Below are 20,182 nucleotides of genomic sequence, written 5' to 3' on the forward strand. Positions count from 1 at the left end.
TTAGAGCTAGCCATCAAACACTTAGAAACATACGTTGTAAATCATTTAATCTAAATGAAAAACAGACCTGATACAACGTACTTAAACTGTTTATATAAAATCTGTTGTGGTTTAAACATTTTGAATGCTTTGTCATTGACATTCTGAGTGTGAGATCTACTAAAATAAATGCATTAGATTCAACGAGTGGATGTCTTTTTCAGTGTCTTTTTAATGCTGATCCCTCACTGCTGCAGACAGCTGCAGGAATGCTTGTTTAAAGCAGCTGGTTTAAGGAGGGGGGCAGGGCTTGTGAGTCGGGATCTGATAAATTAGGATGCATAGGCGGGTAAACAATGGAAGAAGGCTGCACATGTCTCACAGACTGTGGTGCAACTCACCTTGATCTCATCGCACTGGAAGAGATGCAGGTCTGGCTTGGCCTGGCCTGCTTCTTTACACACCAGCGCCAAGATGGAGTCGTAGCTGCAGGCGTTCATCACAGACTGGCAGTGCTGGATCGTGCTCAGGGGAAAGAGCTCCAGCTCATTCTAAAAACCAACAACATAGCGCGATGCCTTTACACAAGGAACATGAATCCTTCAACGGCGACTGGTGGATCACGCCGCTATGTAATGGGAGTCTCATTGCTAGCCCTGCAGTGCAGGCTCACCGTTGTCTCCACGTCGATGAGGCTGACCGCCTTGTCGTTCACCTGCAGCAGCATGTCCTGGGTCCACACCTTCCCCTTGGCGTCCAGCAGCTTCAGCTTCCGGAGCCCGTCCTCCATGGTCACCATGGCCTCCTTGCGGTCCATCACAAAGGTGGTCAAGTGCTGCTCGCAGCCAAGAAGAGAACAACATACAGTCACACAGGAGAGAGAAGCAAGACTCCTGTTGCACAGCAGTTTCACCCATTCCAGGTTTTAATAGTAGTTTGACAAGCTCAGGTGTGTCTTTTAAACAGAGTAAAACCAGGAATGGATAAAACTGCTATGTAATTGGAAATATAGGTCTTAGTCTTAGTGTTTGAACATGTATATTATAATACTACATGTAGAGTTTAAAGGCATGGGAAATGGAAAGGAGATTAAAAACCTTGAACTGGAGAAGGCATCCTTACCTCAACCCGGTACTGCGAGGTCTCCGACAAGCTGGAAAGGCTGCTCCTCGCATAGCTCTTCCTTATCTCTGTGCAAAACAGACAGAGAGAGTTAGACCCAGGTCAAGACAGCACAGCGTGAACGATTGCTTGGCTGTGCTGGTTCAAGGTAAAACTTGCTTCTTGTTTTTAAATGACGCAATTGGAAATTTTAGGATTGAGACAATTAAAATAAAAACTACAGTATTTAAATATCTGATTTAACACCATGTAATCAAAGAAACTACAAAAAGATATTTAACACCATGTAATCAAAGACACTACAAAAAGTGCAAAAGTCTACTGGAAGCCTTAACAGTAGTACATTATTTCATGTTAGATTTCAAAATGTCAGTTTTTGGTATGGAAAAATTACAAGCAGTGTGTAATTCAATATATTAACGTAACATTATTCAGCAGGTTTTATTCGACTTTATGAAGCAAAATTTGTTAATTCTAGAGGGTGATGCTACGCTTTTGGCCATAGTTGCGTGTGACTCTACCAGGTAAAGCCAGAATAAAGTCATACAATAGCACATTTGTTTTGGCGACATGCTTTAACCCTTTAAAATACAAGGGACATATGTGCCGCACAAATAAAAAAAAAAAAAAAAAAAAAAAATGCTAAATTTATCGTTTGCAATGAGTTGGTATCTGGTCGTCCAAATTGTCAGTTTGCACCTTGCGATACTCGAGTCACCCTACTTGGTGTAGCTATTGAAATGATATTTGCAGCTGATTAACCAAGCGTGGGTATCGGATAAAGACGCATATTCAAAAACAAACAAGCATGCCAGTAACAGTAAATCGTTTGAATGAGACTTCCCCTTTAAGAAGCAGGATCTGGGACTTATTTCAACCATCAGTGCAGACAATTAAACAGTGCGAAAGGAAAACAAAAGCACACCAACTGCAATCCACTCAGAATTGTACATCAAAAAGGGCACCAGACATAGGCTTTCAGTACTTACCGCCAGCACTGCAGTTTGTTGCAATGCTCAGTACTTACCGCCAGCACTGCAGTTTGTTGCAATGCTCAGTACTTACTGCCAGCACTGCAGTTTGTTGCAATGCTCAGTACTTACAGCCAGCACTGCAGTTTGTTGCAATGCTCAGTACTTACAGCCAGCACTGCAGTTTGTTGCCATCAAATCAAATGCCGCTGATTTATTTAGCAGTTGCTGAATGTTACAAGCGTTCTTTTTCACTGCGAGCACTTGGACGCAACACACATCCAGAAAGACCATCATTTTGACAAGCTTGGCAACACAGCAAACGAAAAGGCAATCTATTAATGCTGCAAAACCAAAAACATTCATTCTTTTCTACAGTTGTTCTATGGTGAATGCAGGCATGGGACAAGTTGCTAAGCAAGTTTTATTTAGATTGCAAATTAGCCGACATTAAAAGACTTCACCAATATAATTTGCTATAGATATTAAGTTGCATGCAATTAATGGTTAGAGATCAGATATGTAAAAAATCTCTGATTAGTATTGCCTGAATTAAAGATATGAGGGATATTACATTTAGATGTACTTCATAGCAGTATGGCTGCACTACAGTTGTGTTACATTTCCTGCCTGGGTGTCACTAGGAAGGAAAAGGAAAAGTAGTTTTGGTTTTGCAGGACATTTTAAACAGCTAGACTAGGCACCGCAAAATCACCAAACAAACCACTGCAGGTTCCTTTCTACCTTTTTTTCTATGTTTGGACGATGATCTGAAGAAGTACAGCCCGTCCGTCCCTGAGTGAAGGAAGGGAAACAAGAGAAGTGCAATGGGCATAGCAGTGTACAGGACCCGCTCCTCTGAGAAACGCAATGTGTGCTAACAAAGAGGCTGAGGAGAGGGGATGACTAACACAGTGCTGCAGTGTGTATGGGGGACTGTATACACTTTCATAGGGATCGCCAATTCCAATTCCATTTCTTTTTTAAAAACAATTCCTAATTCCAATTCCCTTTTAAATCAATTCCAACACACTGTTCACCAAAATTGCCATTACCAGTGTTCTGTTAAAATGAGCTTCTCACGGCAACAAATTACTTCAATTGACGTTGCGGTTTGTTAGGCAATTAAACTGGATTCAGATTTAAGCAGCTGAATGATCACAACAATTATGGTTGGAAATGGAATGGGGAATGGATTTTAAAAAGGAATTGGGAATGGAATTGAAAAGCAGACATGTTCTCCCGTCCTGGAGCAGATATGCAACATCTGCACATTTTGACAGGGAGGTACACAGGCCTGTAAGATTTTGTAAGGTGTCACCAACAGGGTGTGCTGTTGAGGTGGAGAGGTGAATATTTAAGTGGTAATGTTCACCACATGCGACCACAGCGCTCCCTGGGGGGGGGGGGGGGCTTACTGGGGGGGGGGGGGGGGGGGGGGGGGGGGGGGGGGGGGGGGGGGAAACGGGAATTAACAACAACCCTGGTTTTGATAATTTAAACCCTCTGTCCTGTATAAACTTAATACAACAGTCCCTTCAAAATGAAGAGCCACAAAACTTTGGAGTTGTTTCTTAGTAACCCTGCCCATTTGGTCTAACTTCTGGCAACCAGACTGAAGAAAATGAAAGTCAACGAAGAATCCCGTTGGAAAACAATAACGCACAAACACTAAGCGCTTCACAGGCTCTCAAGGACACAGCTGCAAGCTTCCCACACACTGTAAACTCATCAGTGGAGGAACAATGCAGTCAGGCAGGGAGGAAAAGCACAAGAGCCTCTCTGCTCCAAAAATATAACACGTCATCATTGAGCATGTTAATAAGATTGTTATTATCATCATTATTATTAGTATACTGAATAGAAGAAATAAAATATACCAATTGGATTTCAACATCTTTGCATTACGAAGGGCTCGGCACAACAGAGGTGCACAGAGGGCAGTGTGTTTGTGTCAGTGTGTGTGTGTGTGCGAGTGTAGACTCCACACAATCCAGGTCATTGCATGTTAATCACCTCAACTTGAATCACACATCAGTGTTGGGGTTCACGAGCAACTAATCAATCCAGTACTTCACCTCTCTGAAGTTAGAGTAACGGTATGGATGAGAGGTACAGAGATCTGTATCACTGTGCGGATTGGTGCATTCACTTCTGTAGAGGGGATGCAATTATACACAATATAAACAGACAGAGGCTTGGATTCAAATGGGACTATTTCAGAAAAAAGGATGTGAAAGACAAAACTGAAAAAGCTATCAAAAAAATCTGTTTACTATGCTATAATGTGGTCTTGCATGAAATGTTACTATCCCAGTTTAACATGCTGGTGTATGGAAATGCACGGAGGCATACACATCACAGCCCCCACGTATCTGAACTAATATAAGCTGTGGGGAAGCAGGCTCATGGAGTTACATTCAGAACCCACAGAGGAAGGGTTACCTACATTTTCTCAGCACGGACCCAGTTATCAGCAAAGTTTACCATGGTTAATTTGCAAGGCAATTGTATCATGATTTTCCCCATACTTGTACGTATAGGATGAAGGGCTGCACAAACAGATTATTTGATTATTCGGACGGAGCTCTCCCCAGAAATCAGGCACTGATTTTGTTAATTTACCATTTAGAGTGAAAGAAATGAAGAAACAGCTGCTTGGGTTTGTGTAGATTTCTGTTCTCCACAGTGTCGAAGAACAGCAGCGATCATCACAAATCCAAGCAGCTGTAAAACACCCTAATCAACACCAATGACCGTCACCTCTAGGCGCCTGACTTCTGTGGAGAGCTCGATCCGAATAATCAAATAATCTGTTTGTGTAGCACTAATAGGGCACCTGATTTCAGGCTATAAAAAGGCACGTTTAATATTTTGAAAAAAGACAAAGTAAAAAATATTAGTTTTGGATCTAAACTGTACCATGTTTCAGTAAAAAGGTGGCAAAATATACAAACCGCTTGCTTTGATCTGCTTTTCTGAGCATCTGAAATGTTAAACACTACGCATACATCAAATGAAAGCTTTATTCAATCTTGATCCACCCACTCAAAAGTTTGTGCCTTTATTAAAAATGACATTCCGCTCAAGCAAGCTCTGCTCCAAGGCTGTCAGTCTCTTGTGAAGCTCATTCAGACAAAGCATGGAGGTTGTGTGCAGTTTTCTTTTATTCTCGTTTGTCATGGTATGAAAGAAGCTTGATAAAACCTTCACATAACAGTAAAAGTAATCTGTTCTCCTAATGATTACAGATTAAACACTGGCCAGAGTTGAACCCTGTATTGCCCAAGCATTTTTTTAAATGAGAAAAGCTACTTTATTTATGTAACTAGGCTTATGTAACAAAACACTGTTATTTTTCCTGTCTGGCAACACAATGAACTGCATATGAAAAATTCTGTCTTGTGAGGCTGGTTTTAAAAATAAATAAAAAAATAAAAAAATAATAATAATAATAATAATACAGAAGGGTGGCTAAGCATCGGACACAGACATGGGAATTACAGGGTTAAAATGTCACACTTTATATTCTTGTACAGATGTGCTGCGAGCAAGTATTTTTTGTGTGTTAAGCATTCATTATTACAGCAACAATAAGAAACTACATTAAGTGTGTTTCTGTAGAAGACAGTATCCTGTGCCTTGGCATTTCTATGGCTAGCATAAATCCTTTGTAAAGACCGGCTTCACAGAAAAGAGGTTTTCTATACTTTGTTATCTCAAAACACTGACGTCTTGTCCTAACCCTAACCTTAACACTGCTGTCTTGTCATTAAAATGCATACCTGAACACTCACTTGCACTGCGTGTGCGGTCTGCTAGACTGAGATAACAAACACCTCCAACAACTCCCAGTCAAGGAGTGCAAAGTAGTCAATTCTACCAGGATTTATTATTTGTTAAACTAATAAAAACACAAAGGTCTGCACTCCGACAGCTCTCAATTGTCCGTCACAATGGCGTCAAAGGATCATTTAAAACAGTAGAATCTGCACTCCTGAATGACTGTATGCCAGAGTGTACTGCTTCAGGAATCCTAATGGACTTATTGCAGTCTGTGTCCGGATTTCCCAGATTCTGTTTAGAATCATAAGATGCCAACTAACTACACAATTCATTAAACACTGACTGCAACTAATGTACTTATTTTGTTTACCTAAATGCAAAAAATATGTATTATTAAAAACAACAACAACAAAAATGTATTTTGGCATTCATTTTAAATCCAGTTTTAATACAAAATATAAAATGGAACCTGATTTAACCAAGTCCATTAGCAAATACCCACACATCATGGCAAACTTGTACTTGATTTTAAATTTGTTTTTATTTTACTGGTATTTGTTCCAAATTCAAGAGGTCCCATGAAGGTTACATGAACGCTGAAAACACGAGCCAATGGAAGAGCAGCGACTGGTTACCGAGGACTGATTCTGGAGAGTTACAAAAGAACTCCAACTCCCAGAAGCCCTGCACTTTGGCTCTCCTTCTACAGTACAGAGCATTGCTATTTCAGTGACTTGCGTGTTTTTAACATCTCTGTGCTCCTTAACACCTTAAAGACACACAATGAATCGAGTGTTTGTTGTTCAATTTTTTTTTGTTTGTTATTTAAACCTTTTGTTGTGATGAGTCAAAGGGGTTTCGGTCTGTGATTCAGCCTCCTGGACAGCCGGGGTAAGAACCTGTCTACCATCTTTTTATGATAGTTATAAGTGTAGTCTCATGGAGGGGGACGCAGCTCGGCCGTAACGCGCATCAGCAACCGACGGGGAGTCCCTACAAGACTCGCTCACAGTGCGAGGGAGTATCAAGAGGAATGCTTCTACACTGTGTGAGGCGACTTGGTCTACATAAAGATGTGTCCTTCGTGCTACTTGGGCTCAGGAAAAGATACTACTGGCAACTCGTCGGGGAATGTCACCGTCATAGGGCACACTCGCGGATGGACAATCTAAAAAAAAATCAAGATAAAGAACTTGAGAGGGTCGGGGCAAAGTGCGCCGGAGTGAGACGCACGAGCTGGTGAGTCTACGGTCGTTGCACCTCAGAGATAGCGTGCCGTGTGGAGGGATAGCGGAGAGTCCGAGAGGGACAAGGAGGAGGGAGAAAGAAAGAAGAGGATGGGGGGGAAGAGAGTAAAAGAGGGACGGGAAAAGGATGGCCGACGTGCTGGGGCAAACGAATCCCTGTGTGACCCGGTGCGGCTTTTAACCGTTGGGACTGGCTGGCCCCTTGTTCGAGTCACGCACGAGACATAGCTACGAAGGGGGGGGACGGAGATTGGCCGGGTTGGGGAGGGGGGGGTAATAAAAGGGTATGTGTGAAAGTTGCTTACGTCCCCTGAGCCAGTTCAAATTTCTCTTTTCGGGTAAGAGAGTCGGAGCCCTGGTGCCCTCCGTTGATGTATGGCCGCGCAAAAGCCCTTTATGGTCACGGTCCCCCTACGCCGGGGGCCCAACGCCCGGTTATAGAAATCTAAAAAAGTCACGTGGGCCCCACCGACGCCGGTCTTCTTATGTGGGTGTTCCTTTGACCCGTCTATTATGACCGTATCTTTGTCAAACGCATTATGATGGCGGTCCCTTAGCTCTTGGTCGCTAGGTGGCATCAAACCAACTCGGGACTTCCCTTACCAAGATCTCGTGACCATGGCAAAAGTCATCTTTTGAGGGGCGGCACCTTGGTGAGGGGCGGAAGTACGAGTATGTAAATTCCAGCCACTGGAGTCAAGTGAAGGATAAGGACACGTGTCGGTTGGGGATTGGTGTTCCACTGACTACAGAGGCGGGACATTACATACTAAAGGGAACGTACTACTGTGTTCGGGGTTGGTCCGAAAGTAAAGTAGGAGGAGTAACGGGTGGAGGGAGAGACTAGTTTGGTGCAGCGGGATTTTTGAAAACACTAACATTTCTTTTGTCTTTTTTTTGTTTATGTATGGGTCACCACGAAGACAAATTAAAGACGAGTCATCACAGTTTGTTTTGGATTTCACCCCTGCACTCCTTCCCTCACACCATTTTGTTTTTCGTTTGTTATTTAATCCTTTTGTTGTGTATAGAAAATAAAAAGTAAAGCATTGCTATTTCTGTACACGTGTAAATTAACATCTCTGTGCTCCTTAACACCTTAAAGACACACAATGAATCGAGTGTTTGTTGTTCAATGGTTTCTTCTTAAAATACATTTGAGAGTGACTCAAGTACAGTGGCTCTCAAAATTATTCACCCCCCTTGGACTTTTCCACATTTTATTGTGTTACAACATGGAATCAAAATGGATTTAATTAGGAGTTTTTGCCACTGATCAACACAAAAAAAGTCCCTAATGTCAAAGTGAAAAATAAAAATCTACAAATTGTTCTAAATTAATTACAAATACAAAACAGAAAATAATTGATTGCATAAGTATTCACCCCCTTGAGTTAATATTTGGTAGAGGCAACTTTGGCAGCAATTACAGCCACGAGACTATTGGATAAGTCTCTGCCAGTTTTGCACATCTGGACACTGCAATTTTTGCCTTTTCTTCTTTGTAAAATTGCTCAAGCTCCATCAAGTTGGATGGGGATCTTTGGTGAACAGCAATTTTCAACTCTTTCCACATATTCTCAATTGGATTGAGGTCCGGGCTTTGACTGGGCCACTCTAGGACATTGACCTTTTTGTTTTTAAGTCACTCCAGTGTGGCTTTGGCTGTATGTTTGGGGTCATTGTCCAAAAAGCTCTATTTTGGTTTCATCAGACCGTGCCTTCTAGCAAACTCTAGCCAAGATCTGATGTGAATTTTTTTCAACAATGGCTTTCTTTTTGCCACTCTCCCATAAAGGGCAGTTTTGTGAAGCACCAGGGCTATTGTTGCTGTATGCACAGTGTCTCCCAGCTCAGCTGTGGAAGACTGTAACTCCTTTAGAGTTGCCATAGGCCTCTTGGTGGCCTCCATGACTAATGCCCTTCTCGCCCGGACATTCAGATTTTGAGGACTGCCTGTTTTAGACAGATTCACAGTTGTGCCATATTCTCTCCATTTCTTAAGAATGGACTTTACTGTGCTCCAGGGGATATTCAATGCCGTGGAAACGTTCTTATATCCTACCCCTGATTGGTGCTTTTGAAGAACCTTATTCCGGATTTGCTTTGAATGTTCCTTCGTCTTTATGACGTAGTTTTTGTTAGGAAATGTACTAACCAACTGTGGGATCTCCCAGAGACAAGTGTATTTAACCTGAAATCATGTGAAATACCTTAACTGCACACAGGTTGACTCCATTCAACTAATTATGTGACTTCTAAAGAAGATTGGTTGCACCAGAGCTTATTTAGGTGTGTCATAGCAAAGGGAGTGAATACTTATGCAAATCAATTATTTTCTGTTTTATATTTATAATTAATTTAGAACAATTTGTAGATTTTATTTTTCTCTTTGACATTATGGACTTTTTTTGTGTTGATCAGTGGCAAAAACTCCTAATTAAATCCATTCTGATTCCATGCTGTAACACAATAAAATGTGGAAAAGTCCAAAGGGGGTGAATACTTTTGAGAGCCATTGTATCATGAGGAGGACACTGACAATTTGGACGACCAGATCCAAGCTGTCAGTACATTTTAAACGCAGTTTTTCGTTGCAAAAATAAGAACGTTAGAATAATTTTTATTTCTGAGACACACGTGTCCCTTGTGCTTTAAAATGTAACCTCTGGAAGTGGAAAGCGAACTTGCAATGAAATATCTTAGTGTAATAAGAGCTTTGTTCAGTAATAGCTGTGAATCAAACACCAAACTCTTAGCAGTCCATTTATTCAGCGCCTGTCAGTCATGTCAGGTCCAATTTATTTTCACACGGGCCATTTAAACGTACCCCCCCCCCCCCCCCCCCCAAGTAAAACAGGTTTAAAAGGCACTGTATATCAACAGAACACTCAGTACTGCATCTCCAGCCAAGCCCCACCCGTTGTTCACTGTTTTTATCACATGCCTCGTCATAGTCGTGCATACTGATAAATCATCTCCTGATCACTCGTTTTATCACTATACTCTCAATAATGCGATCCAAGTCATTATTTTATTACTATAACATCTCAAAAGGCTCTGAAAATGTCTGTGATATTCTTTGAGTTCTGGATGTGGAAGCAGCTATCGTCCTTGTTTCTGTCTGTGTTGTCTCTGTGGTGCAGGGGCTATGTGTATTTCTCAGATCCGCCCCTTTTTTTTCGGTTTCTCTCTGCTCCTATCGGCCTCACTCGGCCATTGAAAGGTTTTCTCTGCTTTTTCCAGAGAAAAAATGACTAGAGAGAGACCTGTGCTTCACATCTTTTTGATGATGATGTCGGACAGGGTCCGACATAGGACCGGAAAGGGAAAATTTTAATGTCGGACCTGGTCCAACATAGGACCGCAAAGGGTTTAAAAAAAAAAAAAAAAAAAATCAAAATACAAGCTTACCATAACATGCATCTTTTAGAAGAAAATATGACACATATGAAATGACAGTAATAGATTAAGAATACTGTCTTTAAAAAGGGATATATAAATTCAAATGTTGTTTGAAGGCATATTACAGTTGCAAGTTGTAAAACTGTTTGGAGTTCCTTGTGGAAAATGTCCCAGTTCAAGAAAATTTATCATTTCATGTCATCCTGCGAATCTTATTTTCTAAAACCTGGCACTTTTTTACAAATTCATTGCAGGCAAAAAAGAGCATCACTCTTAATGACATGAAGAACAAGACTTTCCATAACGCAGATACAACAGTTGCTTTCAGTGGGAAAGTCTGGTAAAAACAACACACACAGCATTTGAATCTGTTCTGGTTGAAGTGAGAAAACAAGACCCTCATTTTAACATGAAACAGGATGGACGGGTTTGCTGTTCACCAGTCAATGAAAAAACTGCTTTGCAAGTGGCTCTGTGACAGTCCTGTAAAAACTCATTAAAGAGGTGAGCAGGCTTTCATTATCTCAGCGCTGGTCTGTTCACACCTACCGTACAAGGCCTTTGCACTGCTCTTCGTGGAGGCCGTGTCCATGCCGGAGCGCTCAGGAGTCTGGGAGCCAAATCCACTGCAAGACAGAGGTAAAGACATGGGTTCAGTCCCCTGCATGTGGCAGCTGTTATTAGGGGGGGTGTTGACACTCGTAATTTTATTAAACATCAGCAAGTATTAAATAAGTTAATTTATTAACATGTTAACTTCAAAAGAAGAAAAGCTGTCTTTCCCTGATAACCAAGTCCAATCTGAAATGAACTTGTTTGTATTGTTATTTTAATTAATTCTGGGCACCAGTCTGAGTGTGGCTTAGTCCAGATTTAAAAAAGTAAACATTTTTGTGCTTTCCCTTCCTTATCCACTTTGCCGACATTTGTAACTGGTTTGCTACACAGTCCGATATCAGAAAGTAAAAAGACGTATTTATTAGCAGGTATTAAATAAATCTATTAAGGAGTTGATTTCAAAACAAAAAAAAGAGTTGGTCTTTCCCTCACCTTCACCATTCAGTACCAATCAATGGCAATTAACTTCAGTGTTTTAAAAGTCTGATTGGAAGCACAACCTTTCACTCATTACGTGGAGCTGGCATCTTTACTGCCATACTACTGAGGCCATAAACTGCATGGAACTTGATGTGGCAGTTAATTAACATTGATTGGAACTCTGTAAAGGTAAAGGTAAGGGAAGGATAGCTTTGAAATGTTTGTCCAAACTGTACTGCATTCTCAACGAAAGTGAATGACAGAGAGATCCCGCTGGTCATACAACAGTCTCAGGAAGACTACGCAGCGACCTGATGATTCAAGCATTCAAAATTCTAAAAGGTATTGACAATGTCGACCCAAGGCATTTTTTTGACCTGAAAAAAGAAACAAGGACCAGGGGTCGCAAATGGAGATTAGACAAACGGGCATTCAGAACAGAAAATAGGAGACACTTTTTTTTACAGAGAGAATTGTTAGGGTCTGGAACCAACTGCCCAGTAATGTTGTTGAAGCCGATACCCTGGGATCCTTCAAGAAGCTGTTTGATGAGATTCTGGAATCAATAAGCTACTAACAACCAAACAAGCAAGATGGGCCGAATGGCCTCCTCTCGTTTGTAAACTTATGTTCTTATGTATTATCCTCCAGGTAACTGGAAAGAGGATATGCACAGTGGCTAGGAATGAGGCAACTGGTGCCAGCTTTACCCCAAAATAATTTTGCATGCAAAGAAACTTAACAAGCAATCTGTCCCGAGAGTGCAGCGGGACTTCAAATATTATACATTTATTACCGATGGCAAAAGACTGGGGAGGGTCCTCTTTATTCTCCATTTTAACCACCCAAAAATAGTACTGGAGCCTGCCATGACAGTGTTGCACCAGCCCTGCCAGGTCACCAATACTTGGCCAGCACACCTGCCAATATCGGGAATGAAATCGGGACCCTTCGTGATAATGCTTCCCACATTTCTTTCAGGATGTTTTTCTCCAAATGTCTATATTTATCACACGTTTTCCATTCCAAACAGGTATCTGGGGTGTGTTCCAGCATTTCAGAATCTCTCACTGCTGGCTCTGGAGCCGTGATGCTATCACTTTCAAGTGATTACGAGGGAGCGGTCAACCTTTTTTTTTTTTTGGCAGCTAATTACATTGCAATGAGAACTCAGGGAGCTGGCCAGTGGGATATGTTCATTTGGAAATCATTTTAAAGTTGACGGGAACAAGAAAAAAAAAAAAAAAAAAAAGGGATTATTTATTTATGTCTCCTCTCCCTCACTCCAGTTTTGGCAGTTAGACGTAAATAAAATGAGGTATTCACAAAGATTATGGACGGTACATTTGTAGTGAGATTAGGAACATTGTTAAAATGCAACATCACTGCCTTTACTTTAGAAGTGAGACTCCTGATATTAAAGCCAAAAAAGTCTCACTCCAAATAATATTTTTTCAAAAAAAAAAAAAAAAAAAAAAAAAAAATATATATTATATATAATATAGATATATATATATATATATATATAATATATATAATATATAATATATATCTATATATATATATATATATATATTCTTTAAGATTTCGCAAGAAATCATTTCTTATCTGGCTTTAGAGCCAAGACTGTTTTTATTTGGAGCCACGTTGGAAATTATTTCTCGTAATAACCTTATTCTAGTATATTACTCTTCTAACAAGAAAAAAACAAAACAAAAACAACTTCAAACAAGATTTTTCTTTTCTAAATGTGAAAAGCATTTGTTAGTGTACCTTTTGATTGCCGAAGGTTTGAGTTTTCTGAAAAATAAAAACCTGTAGTGCTTCCCCTATACCTCCTATTTTCCTTCACTTTCAATAACGTTTCAATATTGTGAATTGCGTTTCTTTATGTATTTTTTCATTGCCGCCTTTCAAGATCCTTTCACATGTTTCACATTAATATAAAAACTTTGCAGAAATGTCAAGAAAGAAAAGCCTGCCTTGTTGCTCTTCTTGTGTATTATTTGCTCAGTATGTACTCACTTGGTGGGTGAGGAGTAGGCCCCCAGCCCTCCGACAGGGTAATTTGAAGAACTGTATCCGTTCATGGCGAGCTTCACTGACAATCTGAAAGAGAGAGAGAAAGCAATGCAGTACAGGCAAGTGACACATTCCCCATGAAAACAAGCCAGTAACACAGAGCCCCCTCCACAGCTGCAAATACAAAACCAGTGCATGCATACTGTGTGCAGCGTTCGCAAGTTGATCTTTGCTGTGTCAGGGTCTGTCATGCAAAGAGTACAGGGGCAAGTCCACTCTCACCTTGATTAGCGGCAGCCACCAAACACTTAGAAACAGACAGTACAATACAAGTCAAATCTAAAGTTAAAAAAAAAAAAAAAAAAAAAAAAAACAGCAAAAGCTGATATTAAAAGGTTTAATCTGTTTGTATAGAATCTGCTGTGGTTTAAACGTTGTGAATGCTTTGTCGTTGACAATAAGTGAGGGATCTCCACTCTCAGCGATGTTAGAAGTGTAGCTGCTGCTGTTTCTAATGGAGATGTGGCTTGTAATAATAGTTATAGCCAAATGCAATCTGAAATGCGTATGTCGAAAGTTTGATGACTGGTGCTAACAGGCAGGCAAACAGAGTATACATAATATACGCATTTGGAAAACCACCTTAAAAAGCATTAAAAAAACAAATGTACACTGACCATCCAAACGAAGTTAAAACACAACTGAAAAGTGCATGTGCTGGTAGTATAATATATACAGGCATGAGGCTCTGGGTGGTTAAATCGACCGATTAATAATGAGATAATGATTAAGGAGTGTCAATAATTGATTAACTGATTGATTATTTGCCTCTATATAAAAACATATCTAAAAACGGGCCATAAAATCTGAGCGAATTGTTCTGAGATATACAGATTTGCAACTTAAAAAAAAAAAAAAAAGAAGTGTGAAACAATGTCAAAAAACAAACTGTATTTTGTGCTGTTGTGTCTGCAGCAGGGCAGGCCTGCTGTTGAGCCTCAGAGGGCAGCTCCCATGCAGCAGCTACACACGCACTGCTGTTTGCAGGCCTCTCGGTTAGTTTAGTTATTGTTTGTGAACTGGAAGTTTACAATAACCTGCAAGGAATCTTGGTATCTTGTCATTTAGACTCTGAGAAAAGACTGAATATAAAATCTACCATTTGTGTCCAGTTTGGCTTCGATTTTGGTGTCTGACCTAATTTCTATCATAAGTTCAATTTCTCACACTGCCCATGTAGTTCCCTGAGGTTTAGCAAGCAAAATAGTCAGTTTGTTTGCCAACCTTACCGAGTCCTCTCTTCCCGAACAGACTTTGTTGTTCACAGACCAACCCCTCCTGTGGCAGGGAAGAAGCATGTAAATAGTGTGTATGTTTAAATAAAGACTGATTATTTTGAATGGAAGTTTCGTGTGGAATGCGACTGGGTCTTGCTTGAATATGTCCTCAATCAAGTCCCAGCCACGTGGGATAAAAGGAGCCGAATCCTTGGAGGAGTCTGAGGAGGTGTTCCAGTAAAGGCGCCGCCCTACCTGGAAAGTGCGGATTAGTTTCGTTTAACCATTTTATTTTGGTCCCCGGACCTTGTTTGTTTATTTGTTCCTGTGTTTTTTAGTCATGTATTTGTTAAATAAACGCACACAACAGTGCTTTAACTGCAGCTCTCTGTCTCCGAGTGTCCTGCAAGTAACCCTGTCACACCTCTAAACAGACGTGTGCGAACACAGCCCTATTTATTACAAGGACTCAGACTGCTAGTATGACCACTAAATAAATTAAAACCCTGCTTTTCCCATGCAGAGCCAAGGGGTGGAGCTTGGGTTTACTTGATATATTTAGTTCTCAGTATTAGTACTCCTGGCCTGTCGTCTCTCTTCGACTCAGTACAGACATGCCAGGGCAGAAAAGGCACGAGAAACAGTATCTGCTGCTGGTTATGTACTGCAGTGTACTGTACGGTCTATTCAGGACTTCAAGAGCCAACCACGCTGGCAAAAGAGCTACGGCTCGTTTCCATTAGAGAATGGGACGATACTTTTTTTAATTTTTTTAATTAATCCCCCCCCCCCCCTGATATTTTAGTTTGCAATCCCCTCTGCCCCTAGATGTCAATGGACACACATACTAAGAGCCAGACCTAGCTATGGGTTCCTTTCCCACTTGATCTGAAGTGACCCCCCCCCCCATGCTAAGAAAGGGTGTGTTCTGAGTTTCTTTCGCAATCCTCTTGGCTAAATTTGTAAAAAGAATCAGCCCATGAGTCACCTCAATACAGCCAGTCAACATTTCCCCTGAGGAAATGCTACAATAAAAAGGCTTTTAAAAGGTTGCTTTAGAAGAAGGTGGAAGAAAGTTTTGTCTTCAGGGGGTATTATTCACTGTACTGATTCTGAAGCAGTTGATAAAGCGAGCTGGTTTCTGTATTGTTAGGTAATGTGCGACCCACAATCCACAAAACTAATCGGAGGGAAATCAAAGAATTTACAGGACATTATTTATTAGTTAGCGTTTTTTACAAACATTATTATTATTATTATTATTATTATTATTATTATTGTTATTCCTATATGACATACTGTGCCTCTGAATTGAATAGCCCTAACTTCAGCTTGTGCGAAACAAACTCTTGTTTGATGTACAGCTATAGCCAAATGCTTTGCATGACCCTACAGAATTAACAAATTTTGCTTCATAAAGTCGAATGAAACCTGCTGAATAATGGTATGTTAACATATTGCATTACATACCACTTTGTAGTTTTCCTATACACTAAGCCCCTGCCAGCATTTCAACAGAGGAGTCCCCAATTCAGAATGTCATATCACCAGAATGATCCGAGTTACCTGCTGCTTCATAGACTGTAATAGGGATTGAACCTGGAAAAGGACACTGGGCAGTTATATCTATGCTGTACCTGTGCCAGAGTGCCCTTTCCACGCTCCGTGTGTTACCGTTTGAAGCACACACAACCTCCTGCATTGCAAAGGTAGGCTGAAAAGTTGGTGTAGTTTATGTAGGCAAAAAAAAGAACAATTTCTTGATTTAAAAAAAAAAAAAAAAAAAAAAAAAAAAAAAAAGAAAAACCTCCGGATTTCCAGAGTCCTTAATGTCGCCGTAGTAACACTAATAAAGTGCAATGGGCCAAACAGATGCCCTTCAACTGAAAAACAAACACAAAACCTCTGACCTTGTTGGAGACAAAAAACCTTGGCTGAATTACAGCTGGTCTCCACTTCCCAGAATCATTCAGGGGACAGTGGAGCAGAATTCCCGTCTAATTCATTTGCATGGTATTTTAGCAGTGCTCCCTTTATAACGGCTGTAGTCGGGAGCCATAGTTACAGAACCATGCTATTGGTGTGCCCCCACTAACAAGAATGAAAGTGCTTCTATAATTAGTGACATTGTGGGGAAATGGGAGCCAGGACAGGGCTGGCTTTGGAAGGGGTGGGGTGCTGCACTACACTACAGTTTACCATGGAGCAACGTTTTTTTAATATGCTTTACCGTTCCTCTCTGGGCTTTACAATGCTATGCTTTACTGTGCTTTCACTATGATTTATTACACTTTGCTATGGGAAACTTGACCTACGTATTCCTGCATGCAATACAAAAAGGCAGTGAAATGAAATCTAGATCAGGGTTATGAAAATCAGAGGTCCAGTAGCAAAGCAATCTGCTGTGAGGAGTTGTTCTGGTTAGCTCAGGATTTTAAATCCTCAGTCGCAGGATGCGCAGCAGTACTAAAAAGAAACTTACAGATACATAGAACAGCTTTTGCAATATAGTAAAGAACTTTGAGTTGCTTTTAAAATCTCTATATACAAAATACTATGTTCTCTGTTCAAACAGCTAGGAAGACTGTAGCCCAAGAGACTGACTACAACAGTAGCATGCATAGCAGTTCCACTCGTTCCAGGTTTTACTACAAGCTTGAGTAGTCACAGCATGTATAGGTAACAAGCTCAGGCGTGTCTTATTAAAAACTCACAGTAAAACCAGGAATGGATCAAACTGCTATGGAATTCCCTTGATAGTTTTGAAGCAAAACTAGGCACCCTGGGAGTTAAGGGCAATGACACACTGAATGCTTTTTTATACATGACAAAACTGAACTTTACAGAGTAAATCATAAAATACAGCTTGTGATACTGCCTGCATCAATGACATGGTCAGAGGTTAAAACAGCATGGTGCTGAAATGGTTCACAGGACAGCACCTGTAATGGAACCTTATTGAGAGAATCATAGAACACTCATTACAGGAGCCCTTTGCCACAGTGTGGCTCAGTCTGCTTTCCCTTCTCCAAGTGAGAATACACACACATCCACCTTCCTGCTTCCCCTGCTCTCCCAGGGCAGGCTGCCCCCTGCCCGTTTACTGTAGGAAAATCCACAGTGTCTCTCAGAGCTGTAGCCTGTGTGAATTGCACAGCTCTCCTTAAGGACACTGTCTCTTAATAACAGCACACTCCCACTCCCCGCTCTGACACAACTCACCCAGCCTGTCCCACATCTCTCACAAATCTGATTTGCCAGCAATGTGGGTCAGACTGAATCTGGCAACAAGCAGAGTGCTTAAATCGCTCTCTGGGAAGCAGGAGGAACATGAACATACGCTAGGAGTCCGTGGCTTTGTAGTAGGATACAGAGCTCTGGCACATCCGGGTGGATAGCTGGCGAACAGCCTATAGCTCGAGCATGACTGAAATCCACATTAACAATGAGGACTGGTCACTTTATTAGGACAATCACCCCAATCTTCATCAGTAGAATTTGTATTTAAAGTATAAATCACATATGAGAAGTCAACCAATAACCCTGAAAGATTTGTCAACATACCAGTACATCTTATATGTGTATGTAGATGTAATTCTACACATATAACATAAGGCATTTTCCTCAAGTTAAAAAAGAACACCTTTTTGTGTTGAATTGTTGCGCAAGAGTACATAAGCACACAGAACGTTTCAGCTCAAAACACACAGGATGACATCTTCAACTGGTGGAGAGTGTATATAAGACCCTGAGCTGTTATCCGACAGGTCGTTGTTTAGACATGGGTAGAGGTAAAGTGTGTTGGTAATGGTCGTGATACGCCAGTGTCTGTGACTCCATCAGCACGACTGTGTCTTCAAGGTATGGCAAACGTTCAAACAACAACTGTGCATCCCCCAATGCTGATACTGTAGAATGACACATACAGGAACCTTGAGGATGATATGCCGTGTTCCAGCTGTAATTTAACTAAGTGCTGACGAGCTGTGTAAATACTGTGGAGATACAATCTGATAAATTAACAAAGAACAATGGATAACTACCTTATCTGCATACATCACAAAGCACCTTCTTCACTGAAACAGAGGCAGCTGTTGACATTGCGACAAGAGATCAGAAAAGTTACTTGCCAGTTATGCAATTAGCACGAGAAAGAAAAAAAAAAAATCCACTTTGGCAGCAATAAAAATACAGTGAACTGCAAAAGTATTTGGACAGTGACACATTTGTTATTTTGGCTCTGTATTCCAGCACTTTGAATTTGAAATGATACAATGACCATGGAGTTAAAGTGCAGACTGTCAGCTTTAATTTGAGTGCGGGAGTACAGATCCAAAACAACAAAAAATGTGTCACCGTCCAAATAGAGTTCACTGTATGTATGCAACAAAGGTTTCAAAGTCAATTCTCACTCTATTTGTTTCAGTGTCACTTTCCCTGCAGGGGATTCTAATACCTGCGGACTAACATGGCAGAGAGAGAGGGGGGGGGGGGGGGGGGGGTCGCTTCAGAGATGCTTGCAATGCTAAGTTATTACGGGATGGCTCCCATTACATAGCAGTTTGAGTCACTCCTGGTTTCACTAGGAGTTTAATAAGACACACCTGGTCTTGTTACCCATACACACACAAAAAAAAGCCCTCTGATGCCATATACATTTCTTTTTACATATATTGCATGAGTTGACAGCTGAGGTTTAGAATAGGAGTCTTGGCATAAATAAGAGCTTACCAACATGAAGCAAGGGGGCTGCTCACTCCATCGTGTTGTGAACCTCACCTGTGCAATGATAAAAACCATTGGAAAGAACACTGAAGCCAATGGGTACACCATGTCAGTTACTGTAAATACAAACTGAGAGCCATCAGAAATCATGAAAAAGTACAGACAGACCAAGGGACTCTGTTCAACCCCAGGCTGTGATATCTTGCACTGAAGGTCCTTAGCAAGTTCACGTCCTTCCGTTTAAGTGTTTAGTTCAGAGTCTTTCTCGTTTTATATGTGAAGACATTATTAAGAGACGTCATTTTGTGCAGTTGATGTCTGGCTGCTCAAACTGTGAAAAGTGATATCTCTTATAATAAGAGACACCTCACACACAGCGTACCAGATGACCAACCACTAAACAACTGGAACTGTTACTCAACACAAAAAAAATAGTTTATTAAATTAGAATTACTATAATTCTGCCATATGTCCTATGCATGGGGTGACATCTATACACAAGATAAAGATGTACTGGAATCGAACTATCCTGAACAGTGATTGGTTGATTTAACGCTCATACAAGATCTAGGATCATTCTTTCAAGTAGTTCAGTTTATTCTTGAACCAC

At 40.8% G+C, this 20,182-nt stretch overlaps 1 protein-coding gene across 10 annotated transcripts in view; it reads right to left on the minus strand.

The window, feature by feature from the left end:
* The window catches only part of LOC121319500 (epidermal growth factor receptor kinase substrate 8-like), an 88,398-nt gene that overhangs the window by 28,249 nt on the left and 39,967 nt on the right, over positions 1-20,182 (minus strand). For 7 of the 10 annotated variants that reach the window (XM_041256984.1, XM_041256978.1, XM_041256975.1 and 4 more), the window contains 6 exons: positions 13,574-13,657; positions 11,060-11,136; positions 2,817-2,867; positions 1,102-1,169; positions 653-814; positions 381-530 (listed from right to left, as the gene is read on the minus strand). In XM_041256984.1, the coding sequence (XP_041112918.1) occupies positions 381-530; positions 653-814; positions 1,102-1,169; positions 2,817-2,867; positions 11,060-11,136; positions 13,574-13,657 (592 nt within the window). Of the gene's footprint in view, positions 1-380; positions 531-652; positions 815-1,101; positions 1,170-2,816; positions 2,868-11,059; positions 11,137-13,573; positions 13,658-18,890; positions 18,917-19,578; positions 19,627-20,182 lie in introns of those variants that run through there. The other 3 variants (XM_041256981.1, XM_041256979.1, XM_041256980.1) reach the window with 3 other exon arrangements.

This window comes from Polyodon spathula, chromosome 8, assembly GCF_017654505.1.
Source record: "Polyodon spathula isolate WHYD16114869_AA chromosome 8, ASM1765450v1, whole genome shotgun sequence".
Classification (NCBI taxonomy): Eukaryota; Metazoa; Chordata; class Actinopteri; order Acipenseriformes; family Polyodontidae; genus Polyodon; species Polyodon spathula.